Source organism: Pleurodeles waltl, chromosome 1_1, assembly GCF_031143425.1.
Source record: "Pleurodeles waltl isolate 20211129_DDA chromosome 1_1, aPleWal1.hap1.20221129, whole genome shotgun sequence".
NCBI lineage: Eukaryota > Metazoa > Chordata > Amphibia > Caudata > Salamandridae > Pleurodeles > Pleurodeles waltl.
In genome coordinates this window covers 760,961,950-760,979,613 of record NC_090436.1, presented here as the reverse complement: position 1 = coordinate 760,979,613, position 17,664 = coordinate 760,961,950, and the positions used below count along the sequence as shown (strand labels likewise).

General features: G+C 47.6%; 1 protein-coding gene across 3 annotated transcripts in view; it reads right to left on the bottom strand.

Annotated features, from left to right (window-relative positions):
- Positions 1 to 17,664, bottom strand: part of CNTNAP4 (contactin associated protein family member 4) — a 2,124,586-nt gene that overhangs the window by 1,563,230 nt on the left and 543,692 nt on the right. For all 3 annotated transcript variants that reach the window (XM_069227637.1, XM_069227632.1, XM_069227640.1), the window contains exon 3: positions 9,698 to 9,891. In XM_069227637.1, coding sequence (XP_069083738.1) covers positions 9,698 to 9,891 — 194 coding nt within the window. The remainder of the gene's footprint in view (positions 1 to 9,697; positions 9,892 to 17,664) is intronic.

The following is a 17,664-nucleotide window of genomic DNA, read 5'->3' as shown; positions in this document are numbered from 1 at the left end:
ACAGGTGCGCCGCCGGTGATGATGCGCACCGCTGCGGACGTCACCACCGTGGACGTCACAACCATTTTCTATCTCTTCCATCACTAGATACCTGACCTTCGACAGGAGAGGACCTACACTGCTAGTGCTGCTGTGACCTCGGTCTGGAAGCGACGATGGCTGCTGCGTCTGGGGGCCCCTGCCTTCACTGCACAGGAGTTGGAGAAACTTGTGGATGGGGTCCTCCCCCAGTACACGCTACTCTACGGTCCTCCAGACCAACAGGTTAGTACACAGGGAGCACGTTGGATGGGCTAGGCTTGGGTGGAGAGGGCTGTGTGGATGAGGGAAGGGGGCAGAGTACATAGAACAGTTATGCATGGGGATGAATGGGCCACAGGGATAGAGTTGGGAGGGGGCCAATCACAACGACGGTGCAGTAGGTAATGACTGTCCTCTTTCCTTGTGCATGTCATGTAGGTCAGCGCCGACCAGAAGAGGGACATTTGGCGTGCCATCGCCAAGGAAGTCCGGACCCTGGGGGCCCACCAGAGACGGGGCACCCACTGCCGTAAGAGATAGGAGGACATTCACCGCTGCAGCAAGAAGACGGCGGAGGCTCAGCTGGGGATGGCCTCCCAATGTGGGAGGGGTGCCCGTCGCACCATGACCCCCCTGATGTTCCGGATCCTGGCGGTGGCCTACCCGGAGTTGGATGGGCGCTTAAGGACATCACAGCAGACACAAGGGGGTGAGTACTACCTCATCATATGGACTTTGCGTGCAGTGGAGGTGTCTGGGTGGGGGTGGTGGGTTGTGGGTGTCCCTAGGCCAGGGCGAGTTAGGTAGGCAAGGCCCCTCCGTTATGTAGGCCATGTGGCATCTCTACCCCAGCTCAAAACAGAGGGAAGTTGATGCATAGTTGCCCCTTTGCCATCCATGTGGGCAGATTACTACCATTGCCATGTAGGCCATTCCCCAGAAATAGCATGTGCAGAGGTCAGGAGCACGGCGTAATGCATGGGGCTGCTGCATCTGTCTTGTCCGCCAACGGTAGCGGTATGCCATGCACTAAAACTCTCTTTCTTCTGTCTCCCCCCTTTTCCTGCTCTCCCTGTCCTTTTGTACATCAGCATCAACAGGCGGAGGTACAGTGGCACCGGAGCACGAGGGAGCTGCATCCCACATGGCCATGGAGGGCCACACCACAGACTCTGAATGCACCAGCGGGACGGAGGGCGAGGGGAGCTTCACGTCGGCCACCGGATCACCAACCAGCGACACGGACTCGTCCGCCGATGGGAGCTCCCTTGTGGGGGCGGCACCATCTGTGCGCCCCACTTCTACAGGTACAGCCGCCACCTCCCCTACCAGCACCGCCCTCCCAGCAGCCCCTCAGCCTTCGCCCGTGCCCGCTCACCCAGGAGGGTGGGCATCACCTTTGCCCCAGGCACCTCAGGCCCTGCCCCAGTCACCCCTGCTGCCCTCAGTGAGGAGGACATTAACCTCCTCAGGTCACTCACTGTTGGGCAGTCTACCATTGTGAATGCCATCCAGGGTGTAGAACGAGAGTTGAAACACGGTAATGCATTCCTGGAAGGCATTCATTCTGGTCCATCAGCGAACCCTGCAATCTCTGGCTTCAGCACTGATGGCAGCCATTGTCCCTGTGTCCAGCCTCCCCCCTCCAATCTCCTCCACCCAGACCCAATCCCCTGTACCCCAGCCCATCCCAAGCACACCTACAGACCAGCAGGCACACAAGTCAACACACACAAGTAGCTCAAGCAAACATAGGCACCACACACACCACAGGCACTCACACAAGCATCACACCCATACAGACACAGCAACATCACTGTCTCCACTGTGTCCCCCTCCTCCTTTTCTCCCTCCTCCCTCCCAGTCTCGTCTACACACAAACCTGCATGCACCACATCTACAGGCACTAGGACTCGCACCAGAACACCCAGCACCACAAGCCGCTCACCTGCACTCACCACCTCCACTGCCATTTACACGTCCCCTGTGTCCTCTCCCAGTGTGTCTGTGACGCCCCCTCCCAAAGTACACAAACGCCGGCAATCACTCACCCAACATCCATCCACCTCACGACAGCCTCCAGTACCTGCACCTGCACCCAAAACACCTAAAGTGACACCTCCTACAACCACCTCCTCTACCTCCACTCCCAGACCCCCTCCAACTACCCATCCCAGTGTCCGTCAGAAACTGTCCCTCTGTCAAATTGACCTGTTTGCCCCCACCTCCCCCCTCCAGTTCATCAGTCCCGTCGTAGCGCCTCAGCCAAAAAGCCTCCGGTACCAGTGGTGCGTGTTTCAGGTTTTTGGAGTGCACCGTCCACCAGGGCAGGCAGTAGGACCCGGAGCCAAGGCACTGTCAGCCCACCCCCTGTAAAGGCACCGAAATTGGAGAGTGGACGAGGGGACCATGTCAAGACTCCTGGTGGGACAACAAGTGAAATGGGATCGAAGGCGATTGGTGAGTCAGCTGTAACTCCAAAGAAGGTGGGGAAGGTTCCAAGGAAGTCTGGCCAGCCTGTTGCGAGAGTAACGGCGGAGAAGTGCGCCATCATTTCCGGCGGACCAGACACAACCACCAGCACCGTCGTTACTGGTCCAGAGTCCACCGCCAGAGTCAGTGCCCAGGAGGGCCCAAGTATCGTTACTGGTCAGGAGACCACCGCCGGAGTCAGTGCTCAGGAGGGCCCAAGTATCGTTACTGGTCAGGAGACCACCGCTGGAGTCAGTGCCCAGGAGGGCCCAAGTATCGTTACTGGTCAGGAGACCACCGCCGGAGTCAGTGCCCAGGAGGGACCAGGATCCCACAGCCCCGCTGGACGATGATGGAACGTCATGCCACACCCCAATGTCCAGTGTGGAGTTCGTCATGCCACACACCAATGTCCAGTGTGGAGTTCGTCATGCCACACCCCAATGTCCAGTGTGGAGTTCGTCATGCCACACCCCAATGTCCAGTGTGGAGTTCGTAATGCCACACCCCAATGTCCAGTGTGGAGTTCGTCATGCCACACACCAATGTCAGTACCTGAACCGCCATCTCAGGCTACCGCTGAACAGTCCATAGCCAGCCATGGCAAAGCACCGCTGAACAAGGCCAGGACCGCCAAGGTGAAGACCGCTGAACAGTCCACAGCCAGCCATGGCAAAGCACCGCTGAACAAGGCCAAGACCGCCATGGTGAAGACCGCTGAACAGTCCATAGCCAGCCATGGCAAAACACCGCTGAACAAGGCCAAGACCGCCATGGTGAAGACTGCTGATCAGGGCAAACACCGTGTGGGTATGAATAGGCCGCCACATCAGGCATCCTTCTCCCATGTGCAGCTGGGACAGTGACAGGACAGGAACTTTCACGGGGAGACTCATTCAGTCTGGCCACCAGTCCCACCCAGTACCAGTTGAGAACTGCATCTACTTGCGTCAATGTGGCTTTGCACTCCCCAGGATGGTCCAGTGGGCAAGCCACCCACTGTAAAGACTTGAGAGACTGTGGCTTTGCACTCCCCAGGATGGTCCAGTGGGCAAGCCACCCACTGTAAAGACTTGAGAGACTGTGGCTTTGCACTCCCCAGGATGGTCCAGTGGGCAAGCCAACCACTGTAAAGACTTGAGAGACTGTGGCTTTGCACTCCCCAGGATGGCATAAATGAGCATGGAGCCCCGTCATGGATCTGGCTTAGCATTCATCCGGCTGAAGTGCCCCCCCTTCCCTTGCCCCTGAGGTGCCTGTAGTATTTCAATCTGATGCCCCCGCAGTGTTCTCTCGGATTTTGGTCAGGTATCTATTGTGGGCCTTCGCCCATGCATTTTTGGACTGTTGGTGCATCGACATTGTTGTGTACATATCTGCACTACTTCTTGTATTGTATATATAAATATGACAGATTTCGAGGTTTGATTCAGTATATTTTTATATGACATGAATATTGGCACATTACAATATTTGAACGGATCTCGCTTTGTCTTTGCATTCTTCCGGGGGGATTGTGGGTTGTTCATGTGATATTTTTGACTGCATTGGTGTGTATGTTGTAATATGCGAGGGTGCGGTGGGGGTGTTTGGTGGGTGTCCCCCTAACTTTTGCCTCCCCCCTCCCCCGTGTCGTAGATGCAGTACTCACTGGTATGTTCTGCGCCTACGTCGCTGTTGTTCGTAGAGGAGCAGATAGACAATGGCAGGTAGTATTTGGAGTTACGGCTCCATGGAGTCGTCGTTCCTCGTGGAGTGTGTTGAGTTGAGCGTTTTCCCATAGCAAAAGCTGTTTCCGCCGTGTTTTTATCCATGGTGAATCTGCCCCGGAAAAGGTGGCGGATTGGTGTGTTGTAATAGTGTGGGCGGTACATTGTCTCCCGCCTGTCTGTTGGCGGTGACCGCCACGCTGCTTTTCTGTACCGCCGTGGCGGGCGGTGTGTTAAAGTGGCTGTCTTTGTTGGCGGTTACCGCTAGGGTCGTAATTCCCTTTTTTTGTCCGCCGGCCTGTTTGCGGTATTTCCGCAGCTTTAACACCGTCCGCCAGGGTCGTAATGACCCCCTAAGTCTTTAAGTTTTGATACGGCTCAAAGTAGACATTCGGGCGTAACAGAGGCAGTGCAACAATGATACAATGCAGGTAACGTGGAAGTCAATGAGGTAAGAGCATCCAGATAATGAGAAGGATGAGGTCTATAGGGACGAGTTTGGTTTTATAGATCACTTAGAGAGTGGTACAGAGGTTGGAGAGGCAATATAGTAGAGGGAAGATTTAGGTCTGTAGGGCATCTCAGATAGGGAGGGTTGGAGACGGATGTATTGGTCTCCACGGGCATGAAGAGGGAACAGCAGAATGATGAACCAGATAGAGAAAAATTGCTGTAGATATGTGACACAGGAAGGGGCAGTGCTACACTGAAAAAGAGTGAAGCATAACTATTGGACAAATATCCATTAGTGGTAGCATTAAAGTGCAGATCTGGAGGTAAACAGACGTGGGGATGGTCTCTTCCTGAATGTACTCTAGCTTCTGCGATGTGTACACAATGATTTTGGTGGGGCAATATTGTTCTAGAAAGAATCTATCACCTGCATCATTTTGGTGACAGAGCAGGTCATCGCCCTCTTGTAGAACTGATGGTTCATTCCCCTTATGACGAGGTGAGGATGCCATTCTAAGGCTGGGACCAGTGCACTGAAAAAGAGGTGGTTGTCTCTGGTGTAGGTGAAAGAAACTTGTTCTCACATTACAGCCTGAATACACATAGAGCTAGCTTGGTGGTTAGTAATAGGGGACATGGAAGGTGAATATTAGCAGTGCTAGAAGTACTCTCGATTAATGATGGTGGTCTCACCATCACCCTAGAGAGCCAGTGTCCTGACAGCATGGTTCACAGTGGCTGCCTCATTGAAGTGTTCAGATGCCCTAGAAATACTCTTCACAGGTTGCTTAGACAGCAAGGAGTTTTGTGAAAGCAGAAACATTTGGCTGTGGAGCTAGGGTGCTCTCCTATGCAATGAGAGAGGGGAATGCAAGAGACACACCAAAGGCTGGGCACGTATGTCACATTCAAGTCCAAATAGTAGGACTGCTTTTATTACCAGAATGTAAAGTCCAAGGCTGAGATTTTTTTCTAAGGAATCTGAAGAGCACCAAACACATTTCAGTATCTTGTGAGGCCCTATACCCTATTGAGGGCAGTGACTTTTGCAGGATTTCACAAGTGCGGTTCAAGCAACTGGATGATGCAGGTTGTGGGTTCAAGACATGCACTGTGGACCAGTGAGATGTGGAGAAAGTGTGTGTTGCACAATTGGAGGAGCGTAGGATAGATAGATGGTGAATCCTGAAGAACATACAGTTACCTTCCTGTGCCCAGCATCTGTCTAAATTCCACAAGCATGTAGGCCTGAGTCGTCAGACATCCTCACTATATACGCCCAACAGGAGATGGAAGGATTCTATTATTCATTTTCTTCCCATACTGCAAAAGCGAGGAAATTGGACTTTATTTTCTCTTTGAAATGAATATAGGTAGGTTTTTCTCTGCTTGTGCATGGCAAGGTGTGCTTAATTGTTTCATGAAAAATCGCAAGTATAGTCCTTTTCTAAAAACGATTACATACCATTTGGACTGTAGCACTGCTTCACTATCTTGAGGGTTTTGGGGCCCCCTTAGCAAGACACGTTAGGGCCCGTGTTCAAAACAACTTTGACATTTATTACCCATTTTCTACAAACCCAGGTCTGCGCGATACCAAACAATAATTCATTAAAGGCTAAACTTTCAGTAAAATTGTCACACAAAACAAATAATATATATCTTGCGGGGGTTCAAAAATCCTTGCGATGACACTTGGTAAAGACAGATAGCATCAGAAGTAGGGAAAGGCAAGGAAGAGAAAGAAAGGTTAAGGTAGGCAAATAACTGGAACAGAGAGTAGAGAGAAAATTCACTTTCTCCGGGCACTCTCTGGAAGGTCGGGCCATCGGCAATTGCTCACTTTGTCCATATATTAAAACATCTCTGTTACCTGACTGCCTCCGAAATTGAAGGCTACAAGAGAGGAGTGCAATGATCTAGGAGAACACAAATCTGGGGCCATATTTATACTCTGTTTGCGCCGGATTTGCGTCGTTTTTTTTACGCAAATTCAACGCAAAACGAACTCCATATTTATACTTTGGCGTTAGACGCATCTAGCGCCAAAGTTCATGGAGTTTGCGTAATTTTTTTGCGTGGACACCTACCTTGCGTTAATGATATGCAAGGTAGGCGTTCCCGTCTAAAAAACGACTCCCAGGCCTGTGCGCCTTATTTACACTCACGTGCAAAAATGACGCACGGGAGTGGGCGGGTAAAAAAAAATGACGTCTAGCCGCGTTAGCGTCATTTTTTAACGCCTGCTCAGGGCAGGCGTTAAGGGACCTGTGGGCTCGGAAGGAGCCCAGAGGTGCCCTCCCATGCCCCCAGGGACACCCCCTGCCACCCTTGCCCACCCCAGGAGGACGCCCAAGGATGGAGGGACCCACCCCTGGGACATTAAGGTAAGTGCTGGTAAGTATTTTATTTATTTTTTTTGTGGCATAGGGGGGCCTGATTTGTGCCCCCCTACATTCCACTATGCCCAATGACCATGCCCAGGGGACAAAAGTCCCCTGGGCATGGCCATTGGGCAAGGGGGCATGACTCCTGTCTTTGCTAAGACAGGAGTCATGTTAATGGCGTCTGGGCGTAAAAAAAAAATGGCGCAAATCGGGTTGAGGCGATAATTTTGCCTCAGCCTGACTTGCCCCATTTTTTTACGCCCAAGCTCCATTTTCCCCTACGCCGGCGCTGCCTGGTGTGTGTCATTTTTTTTTACGCACACCACTCCGCAGCGCCGGCTAACGCCGGCTAACGTCATTGAATAAATACGGCGCCCGCATGGCGCTTCAGAATGGCGTTAGCCGGCGTTACATTTTTTGACGCACAACTGCGTTGGCGCAGTTGTGCGTCGAAAAGTATAAATATGGCCCCTGGTGCATTATTATAGCAAATGATTGAAGCACAAATAGCACATTACCCCATGTTTTGCACTTCCAGGTCAGTTCCATATTCCATATGACGTAAGGTGCCAGTAGTGCCAGCACTTATTACTATGCCGTGTTCGGAGCACTAGACCAATCAAAGAAGATTAATCAGATAAATTCCCAGACAGTCTTCTAGGATTAAACACGCGGGGGAAGATTCTCTAATTTATAGCTCAACACAGCAAACAATGTTGCTGCACTGCATTGTACTAGAAGGAGAGAGCAGGACAGTGTCACATCTACTACAATACAGTTCTGCTGATCGTTTTTGACACAGCCTGGCGTCCTTTCAAACTGCATAGCGCCATTGTAAAGCGCAAAAGTGTGTGTGTGATGTCTAGCATAGATTTTGTGCCGGAAGGGTACCGTTCCAGTATAAAATATTATACTTTTAAACTATTCCTACATTGTACGTGTTACAGTGCTTGAAAAGTTAGAGGAAATAGAAATTTTTCATCTTGTTATCGCCTGCCTCAAAACTATATAATTTTTTAAAGAAGTGGATTGTCTATCATTGTTAGCACATAGGGCTTTGTATCAAAAACCATTAGTGATAACATGTAAATGCCCAAGTATCACCCATGGGATCCCTCTGTGATGCAAAGTAATCCAAAGTAGTCCCTGATGCTATTTGAATCCCTTTTAGGACAACTTTCCGGAGCAAAAGACTACTGTGCTGGAGAATAATTCATTTATCAACACTTTGCACTAATTTGCATCAGTTCCATGACTTTCCAGCCATGCGAATTATTGATAAATCTGCCCAAAATATTTATCTTTCACAGAATATCTCTCCTGAAATGGACTCCACAACTGAACAACTCACAACAAAAAATGCATGAAAAACACTATGGCTATTTACTTTAGCAAAAATTATAGTTCATAGCAAGACACACAATATATTTTCCTCTTGCTATGTGGTGTGGTTGTTCACCTGTGTGACGACAAACTGTCACTTACAAGCAATCACTGAGCAGATGCAATAATTACCGCACAACTGTTGAAGGTTAGATAGGTAATCTGAAGCCTGAAGTGCCATAAACTGACTTCTTGAAATTAAACTAATGTTGGCAGCAGGCAACCACACTCACGCGCAGAGAGCATATCTGAAATGGCAGTCTGTTCAATGTCTTTTTCTGCAAGATTGCTTTGAATGCTCTATATTTTAACACACCAATTGATTCTTCATTATGATTGCATGAGGTTTAAATGATTGTTTTGTTACGATCTAAAAATACTGTTTTGTTGCCAAGTAGGCACATACATCAAAATATTAGAATAAATAGAAGACTACTATGTTTATTGACGCGGTGTAGAGGGCTGGAATCGATTGTACTACTTCCATGAGGAATGGTAAATATGTGTGTGTCAACAGCTATCGACAGACGGATGGATGGATGGATGGATAGATAATGCTTAACGCCGCAAAGGAGTAACAGCATAAATTATATTAACATAAGATTAGACAGCAATTCACATAGTAAATTCATTTTAAAATGTATTCCCAAATATAAAATTTGGGTAAAAATAATTAACGGTCTCCCAAGCACCGATCCCAAAAAACCAACTACTCAGGAGTTAAATTCCTCAAAAGACTGCTACTTTATATAGTCCCTTTTCATGAAGAGCTTTTTCTTGACAAGGAATTATATTTCATACAGTCTCATGTTTAGAAATACAAATGGCATTAATCCCATATTACCAGAATAATGTATTTCAGAAAGTATCTGCCAATCTTGACTGTTAGAAAATATCATATTATGTATTACTTTGGTACTGAACTGAGACACACAAATTCAATGATGACATGTAAACTGGCAACACAAGCAATGGCCAGATCACCTCTCAGATACACCACAGAGTAACTGCTCGAGTAGTGCTTGTATAAAGCTCGATATTCGAGGACACAGAAAGGAATTCCACTATGAAAAATCGTTTCTCTCCTAAGCATTGTTTTCTAGATTCAAACTCTGAAACTCAATGTTTTCACTAATCATGTTTATTAGCAGGTAAAGTCCTAATGACATATTGCACGCCAGGGCTAAGCTCTATGAGATGGCGCGTAATTGTACAAAAACTGTCGGTATTGAACATTCCAACACACGCTATATAGTTCAGAGTATCACTTACCCATATGTTTTCTTCTTGACGATACTGCTTCCAATTCCTCCCAGTGTCACTGAACATCAAGAGGTAGCTTGTGACCCAGTCTGAACTTCCGTATCTCCCTTGGGTGGCAATGGCTGTGATCTCAGTTCTTTCTCCCAGATCAATTTGGAGCCATTGATACCTATTTGAAAATTGGGGAGACCATCCTCCAGCTTCTGCAGACGAACAAAGATAAAACTTTCACTTAGAAAAAATGGAAAGAATCAGTTGAAAGGAAAGCAGCAAATTCGTTACACTTAACACTGTATTTTTTGGGGAGTGAGTGAGTTGAATAATTGAGAGCTAGGTTATAACTCACAGTGTTGTTAAAGACTAGTTAGCAATTACTCCATTACTTCAACAAATAACTTAGCTAATTTCATGGTTTCTATCAATACCTCCGAAATATAGTAATGTAACATTCATTGAAGTGATCTATAAGTTTTTTCAAGTAAGCGATCACAAACTTCACGTTTCAAAAATTATCATTTGATGTAAAAGTAAAAAAATAAAATAAACACCTGCACTAAATTACACAATTATTTCTGGGCTGCCGAAATATTTGAATAGTGAAGCGTTAAAGTAAGAGGGGCGCAAAGATGAAATACCTTGTAGTAAACTACACAACTGCTGTTGGCCCCCCCCCTTCCCCAGGCCGATCTCACTTTGGGGACCTCATCCCCCAGAGCCCAGCCTAAACATTTTATTTTTGAGGACGAGAGGGCCGCATGACACCTTCCCCAGGCCAATCTCAGCCCCAGGGACCCCATCCCGCAAGGCCGGCCACATTTCTCTTTGGGGAAGTGGGCTGCGCAGCCCCCCACCACACGCTGATCTCAGCCCTGGGGATGCTATCCCCTGATTCCTGGCTGCATTTTTATTTTTGGGGGAGGGGGACCACGCGGTTCCCCTCCCTAAGGCCGATCTAAACCCAGAGGACTCTATCCCCCAGGGCCCGGACATATGACCTGGGTGCCCCCCAGCCCACCCAGTGTCAATGTTAGGGATGGTGGGGGGAACCCAAAAGTCCCCATGGTCCCAGCTGGCTTCCCAACTCGTGTGGGAGCCTGCCTTGCTGTCACAGAGAGCAGCTTCCTCTGCCTGCCTGCACTACAATAAACAATGCTCCAGGGAGGTGGCAGTCCCCGAGGCTGCGGGGGGGATCGGGTGGTCCCCCTGCACTACAATAAATATTGCCCTGAGGAGGTGGTGGTCACTGGGCTCCGGTGGTCCCCCTGCACTACAATAAACAATGCCCCTGGGACTTGACCCAGCCAGGGGCTTCTGAATGATGAAGCACTTCGTTTTTTTAAATTTCACCCAGAGCCACGGATCTGCTGTGATTCACAGCAAAAAGTTTTTTAAAAATTGTTTTTGCTCTTTGAGAGGGGGGGAGGCATCCCTCTCGGACCCCAACACCGGAGAAAAGGGGTCAGGGTGTCTGCACACTGGCCCTTTTTTTTTTTTTATTCTTTTTCTCTGGGATTCGGCTGAAGCTGAGTTCCAATATGGCTGCCAAAACTTCCTTATAGAAGGTTTGGCAGCTAATCAGATCTCAGCACGAGATCAGGAGGAGTTGTAAATCTGTTGTGGACCAATATATAAACATTTGGATTTTCTTTAATTTCTCTAAAACTACTGATCAGAGTTACACCAAATAACAAAACATTTGCTTTCTGGATGAAGAGTTACCTTTCTGCCAAATTTGGTGTAATTCGGTCCAGTGGTTTTGCACCTTATAGAAAAATGTATGGTGAAAATGTATTTTGGGACCCCCCCTTTTTCTCGCTCCCCCTTGACACATCACCCTAAAACTTTCCAGACAGCAGCTGACATGACGGTTGAATTTTTGGGAAAATCTCATGAAGATTCATCAAAAGGCATCAAAGATATAGGCATGTTAAAAAAAAACTATTTTTCTATAGAGACTAGGTCCTAACTATAACTACCTAGTGGCGACCACCTATAGGTCATATATATATATATATACACATATATATATATATATATATGTATATATATATATATATATTTATATATATATATATATATACATATATATATATATATATACAGTCACCACTGGGCAGTTATTATAGTTGTCCATAGGAAAAGCTTTTTTTTGTGTTGCTAATAACTTTGGGACCATTTCATAAATCTCCTGGAAACTTTCTGAAAAATTTTACTTTTTGACTAGTTTGCACATGGAAAGTTTCAGAGTGATCTCTCAAGCAGGGGGCTAAGAAAAAAGAGGGGTCCCAAAATGACTTTTCCCCATTCATGTTGCCATAGGAACTTTAAACACAGCTACAGCACACACAGCTGAATGGATTTACATAAAATTTGGCAGAAAGCTAGATCTTGCTCCAGAAAGAGTGTTTTTGTGTTTTGGTGTACATTGGTTCAGTAATTTTGAGCAATTAATGCTCACAAAATTTGCATATCTAGGGACGCAGAACCTCTATGGAGTCTGCAATACCTCAAGCTGAGATCTGATTGACTACCATCACCTCAACCAGGAATTGGTAGTAGTGACAGCCATCTTAGGACTCAGGACTCAGTCCTGAGTTCTAAAAAAAACAACAAAAAAACCTCAAGGGGCCCTAGTTGGGGGGTGGAGGAAGACACTGGCTGGGGCCAAAAACATGTATTTTTATTTTTACTGTGAATCCTAGCAAACCTTTTAAAAAGTGAAGTGTGCTTATTTGTAAAAACTTCCCCAGGGTGGTCAGGGCCCTCAGAGGGAGCAAGGGGTTTATTTATTTAGGGAAAGGGGCACGTGGAACCCTCCCCAGGCCAATTTTGGCCCCAGGGAACCCATTCACCAGGACCCAGGATCCTATTTTCGTGAGTGAGCCACATGGCAGCCCTCCTCAGGCTCCACAGGGACCACAGCCCCATAGCCGTATGTCTTTTTCAGGGGGATTGGCATGCAGCTCCCTTTCTTGGGCCATCTGTGACCACAGAGACCCTACCCCTTGGGGCCCAAAATCTTTATATGAGTGAGGGCGGTACACGGACCCACTTCCTGGGACGCTTTTTGATATAGGGAACCCATCCTACAATGATCAACTTATTTTTTAAGGGTCCGAGAACCATACAGCCCACCTGTCTCAGCCTCTAAAGGCCCCGGGCACCCCATTCTCCAGGGCTGCTAAGTTTTAAAAAGGGAGGAGGGCACCGTGGCCTCCCTGATTCAATAATGGCCCCAGGGGTCATATCCCGTGGGTCTAGCTCACTACCTATGTACAGAAGAAACCATCCCTGGGACATAGCGGTTTCTAGGGAAAACTATGTTTGCTCCTGCTTGGATGGTGCATTTTCAAAACTTCCTTCACATGGGAGGAAACACAAAGCCTGCTCAGATCAAAATATTACTTTGGGGGACAAGGCCTGCCAAGATGGTCGACGGACGTAATCCCCTTTGGCTCCGCTGTCTTTCATAGCAAATTTAGGACAACAACTATTTACGGAGGAACAAACCCACCCTCTTCATGCCTCTGAACTGAGGGGATATCAGGATCACCCCGATAGGCTGTTTGCGAGTGGCACCTACGGCAGATGGCAAAGGACTTGGAGGCCAACGTTTGGGGACCTGGAGGCATGGCCTCACCAGTAGCTTGGAGCACCCGCTCGGGGCAGCTCCATTGGCGGCTGTGATTTGTCCACAAGCTGAGACAGCAGTGACAGGGTAGCCCTCTGACACTGAGGAACCTGCTGGTAATTGAGATGGCCTAGGTGTAAAATGCGCGCAGGACCAGGGAAGCACCTGAAGAGGTGAAGGCCACTAGTGTGAGGCGGAAAAACAAAAGGCTCACCTGATGGTGGGGGATTGCTCAGGAGTGCTGACGGGCGCAGGCCAACCCTCGAAGCATTACTTCACCATGAGAAGGTTGAAGAGAGTGGGAGAGGCTCCCAGACATCGTGTATACTTTGGTGGGCTGCCTGACCTAAAGATGGCATGCAGTTGGTCCCTGACATGACCAACCACCAAGGAGTCTTTGTGGCACATCACAGGGGAAGCCCGGGCTGGGAAAATTGATAAAAACACCTAGGAAGCCCCCACAAGCAGCTAACACACCATTGGAGCCCAGAAGCAGTGGCGATGAAGGGAGAAAGGCCTTACACTGAAGGTATTGGGCAACAGCCTGACAGGACTCATACTCCTGCTATTGGTCAAGGAGAGATCCCCAGCAGAAGGAATGAGCAACCCAGAATGCCATACAGAAACTGCAAGTACATTCCAGACTTTCCGTTGGTGGGGCATTTGGGGTAACTATATATGGATTGGCATGGACAGTGACATTTGTGGTCTGTGGGGGTGAGTGAATGCATGCCACGCCTAAGGGGAGATCCTTTGAGCAGAGTAGCACCAGGCTAATACCCCCATTATAAGAACCGTCTGCCACCAGGTACATCGGGTTCAATACACAAACTAGGCATTCTGCATCCGTTGGGAGTGGAGCACCAGGAGTCACAAAACTAAGACACTCTTGAAGTTTCACTCCTGGAGGGCACTAGTTAGCCACATGCCACCCAAAAAACAACAAACTAACAGGGTCTACAGCTATTTCACCCACACAGAAGCAAGGTCAGGATCACCTGTACCGTCTGAAGCTACCAACATGGCACTTACACAGGATGACTTCCTCTCATCATTAAGAGACTTCAAAAAAGTGCTCTGTGAAGAGCTGAAAGCTGATCTGTCCTCCTCCTTGGACACCCTTAGGGCCAACCTCAACATTAAACTCTTTGCATTGCAGCAGGACATGGATACGTTGAAAGCAAGGGTGCTGGAGGTGGAGGTACAATCCTCTGAATTAGATGTCTGCACAAGTCATCTAGACGAAGTTACATAAACCCTATAACAACAACTCCAGGCATTGATACTCAAACAGGAGGACCTTGAGAACAGGTCTCAGCACAACAATATCAGAATCTGAGATCTAGCAGAAGAGGGGGGAAGGACCCCGACCTCAAGGCCTTCATGCAAGGCCTGTTGTTTGAGCTCCTGGGAGAGTAAAAAATGAAGGTGAAATTAAATAGAGTTCTCAGAGTCAGCCTAAAAACTTCAGGTGACAAGAGATGACAGTGTGATGTGCTGGTGAAACTTCACTCCTTAAAACCCAAAGAGGTCATTTTCCAAACAGCCCGTAAGGCTGAGGCAATGGTTTTCCAGGGAGAGTCTTGCACACCGTCTCAGAAAATTGCCCCTGCCATGTTGGTCAGAAGCCAGCAGTTAAAGCCAGTAACAGACTGAGGCAGGAGCACATCAGGTAGCGGTGGACATTCGGGTCTTGCCTTTGAGCTGCAAAATAAGTCCTATCATGTGACTGACCTACCAAAAGTGATGGGCCTGTTGGGCATCCCTATACCCGAGGATCATAAAGAGCAGGGTGTTTCGGGCTCACAGCGAGAGGGAGCGACCCAATCCCTATCGCCTGGAGCCTGGCTAACTCAGAGATGTCCTCGCTCTCATAAAAAATGTTGACCCAGTGGGGAGTCACTTGAATCTTAATATGGACTTCCTGATCTCTGAAATAACGACCTAGTAGACAAGGTGGAAAGGTCACTGAGGGATGGCACAGACTCCCCCACTGTGGGAAATAAACATTGCTGCAGTGATAAAGTACATGATCATGTAGTCTAACTGTATGAAGCTGGATGTCTCAGCATGTACAAGCTCTCACCAGCCTTCATTTAGTAATTTCTGCTTCCAACGCTAATAACCTCAAGGTGATCCCCAAAACCCAACTTCATGAACTACACAAACTACATCTTAGCAGTTTCAGGTCATAGTCAAATATGCTACAGATATTAGTAATGATCTTACTAAGTTTGGGATTGGTTGTCCCTGTTTTTTCACTGTTTTTCATTGTTCAGGGCCCTCGGAGGGCGGTTAAGGATAGTTACAAATACATTACCAACAACCTGGACGTGGGGGTAAAATGGTAGGGCCCGGCGACTGGTCAGAGGGTGGTACAAAGTACCTTAGTGAGAATCCACATCTTCATTCCATTTATCATTCCTAGCCAGGAAATTTAAAGTGGCACCCATCATTTCAGCTCTACTTTTAATTGAGCCAATGAGATGGGGGGAGTTTGCTCGCTAGAGATCTTCTACTCTTGGTGTGATTTTATTGCCAAGATATGTTATTTCCCTTTTTGTCCATGCAAAGGGTATGAAAGCAGCCAGAGCCTCCATCTCAGTTGTAGGCAGGGTCAGGTTTAACAGACAGGATTTAGTTAGGTTGATATTAAAGCCCACTATCTCTTCAAAGAGGTGCAGCCTCTCCTGAAGGGCAGAGAGTGAGGGACCGGGTCAGAAAGAGTCAAGAGGACACCATTGGTAAATAGAGAAATCTTGTGATCCAATGAGCCGAATGGTATCCTGTGAATAGTGTGGGAAGATCGAATGCATGCAGCTAGGGTATTCTGAGTGCAAATAGAAGGGACAGCAGGGGGAAACTCTGTTGCATTCTTCTTGTTACTCAAAAGGGTTTAGAGTTTACTCCATTTATACTGGGGTGCAGTATAGCACCTTAGGGTGTGTGAGAAGAAGGTCCAGTCCATCCAGTCAAAAGCCTTTTCAACATCTAAACTTAACCAGTATCTTTTTTTTGTTGGCCTTCTCAGCCAGGTGGACCACCCTCCGTAGATTGACAAGTGTCTTATGATCTTTAATAAAGCCAGACTGGTCCGAATGGACCAAATCCGGCATCAGGTTTTCTAACCTGGTCATTAGCATCTTCAAATAAAGCTTTGCATCTAGGTTCAAGAGAGCTGTGGGCCTGTATAAGCCACAAGGATGCAGATCCTTCCGTGTTTCGGGGATAATGGTGATGAGTGCCTCACTCATGGATGGCGTGGTTGTCCCCAAGGTGCTCATAACATTTAATAAAAAAGTCAGGTGCAGAACCAGGTCAGAACTGAACGTTTTGTAAAATTGTGCCATCAGGCCCTCTGATCCCAGATATTTGCGGAGTTTAAGAAGAGTGATCACCATCCACATCTCATTTTCATCAATGGGCACACACAATATTTCATTCTGTGTTGAAGATACCTGGGGAAGGTCAATTCCTCTAAATAATCAAGTTGGGTGCAATCGGATGAAGGTTCTGCCATATATGGCTCCTGATAGAAGTCTGGCTCCTGATTGAAGTCTCCAAATATATTCCCTTTCTTCACATCTTTCTGGTAGGTTCAGTTGTGGATCATCTTAAATCTCCTATGTACTCCCTCTCTCTTTTAATTGAGTTGTCTCGCCAACTGGGAATCCACATTAATCCCTTGTTCATAAGATGCCTGCTGGAGGTGCAGTACAGTGAGCTCCACCCCGTTTGTTTATATAGTATTTAGTTCACCTCTCAATGTTGTATCCTTGTTCTGTAGAAGTAACGTGAGGTGTTCCTTTGTGCACCTGTTCGAAAGTCTGCAGTTCCGATTCTAATACAAGGCAATGTTTTGTCCCTTGTTTATTCAGTGCCACCATCAGGGAGATACATTTCACTCAGAGCACCGCTTTGAATGCATCCCAGTTAACACTCAGGTTAGTGTTGACAGGGACACTGAGTGAGAAGTATTCCCTAATGGTTTGGTGCAGTTCATCACAAGAGAGCCTATCTCTAATCAAAGAGGTGGAAAAAACAGCGGGCTGTCTTGACGGGGCCGACCCCCATTGCAGGGTGATTGCCACTGGGGCAAGATCAGATAAAGTTATTGAGTGGACTGTCGCCATTAGCAGGTCTTGAATCCTTGCTTGGCTGACAAAAACATAGTAGATTCTGGAGTATGTGTGGTGTGAATGTGAAAAGAAGGTATAATCTCTGACATTTGGATGAAGTGTTATCCAAGCATCAACCAACCACAATTCTTGTACCGTACGTTTCAGTGTTTTGGAAAAGTTGCCTGTAGGTGATTCGTGGGTGAGTGTGCTATTGATAACAGCAT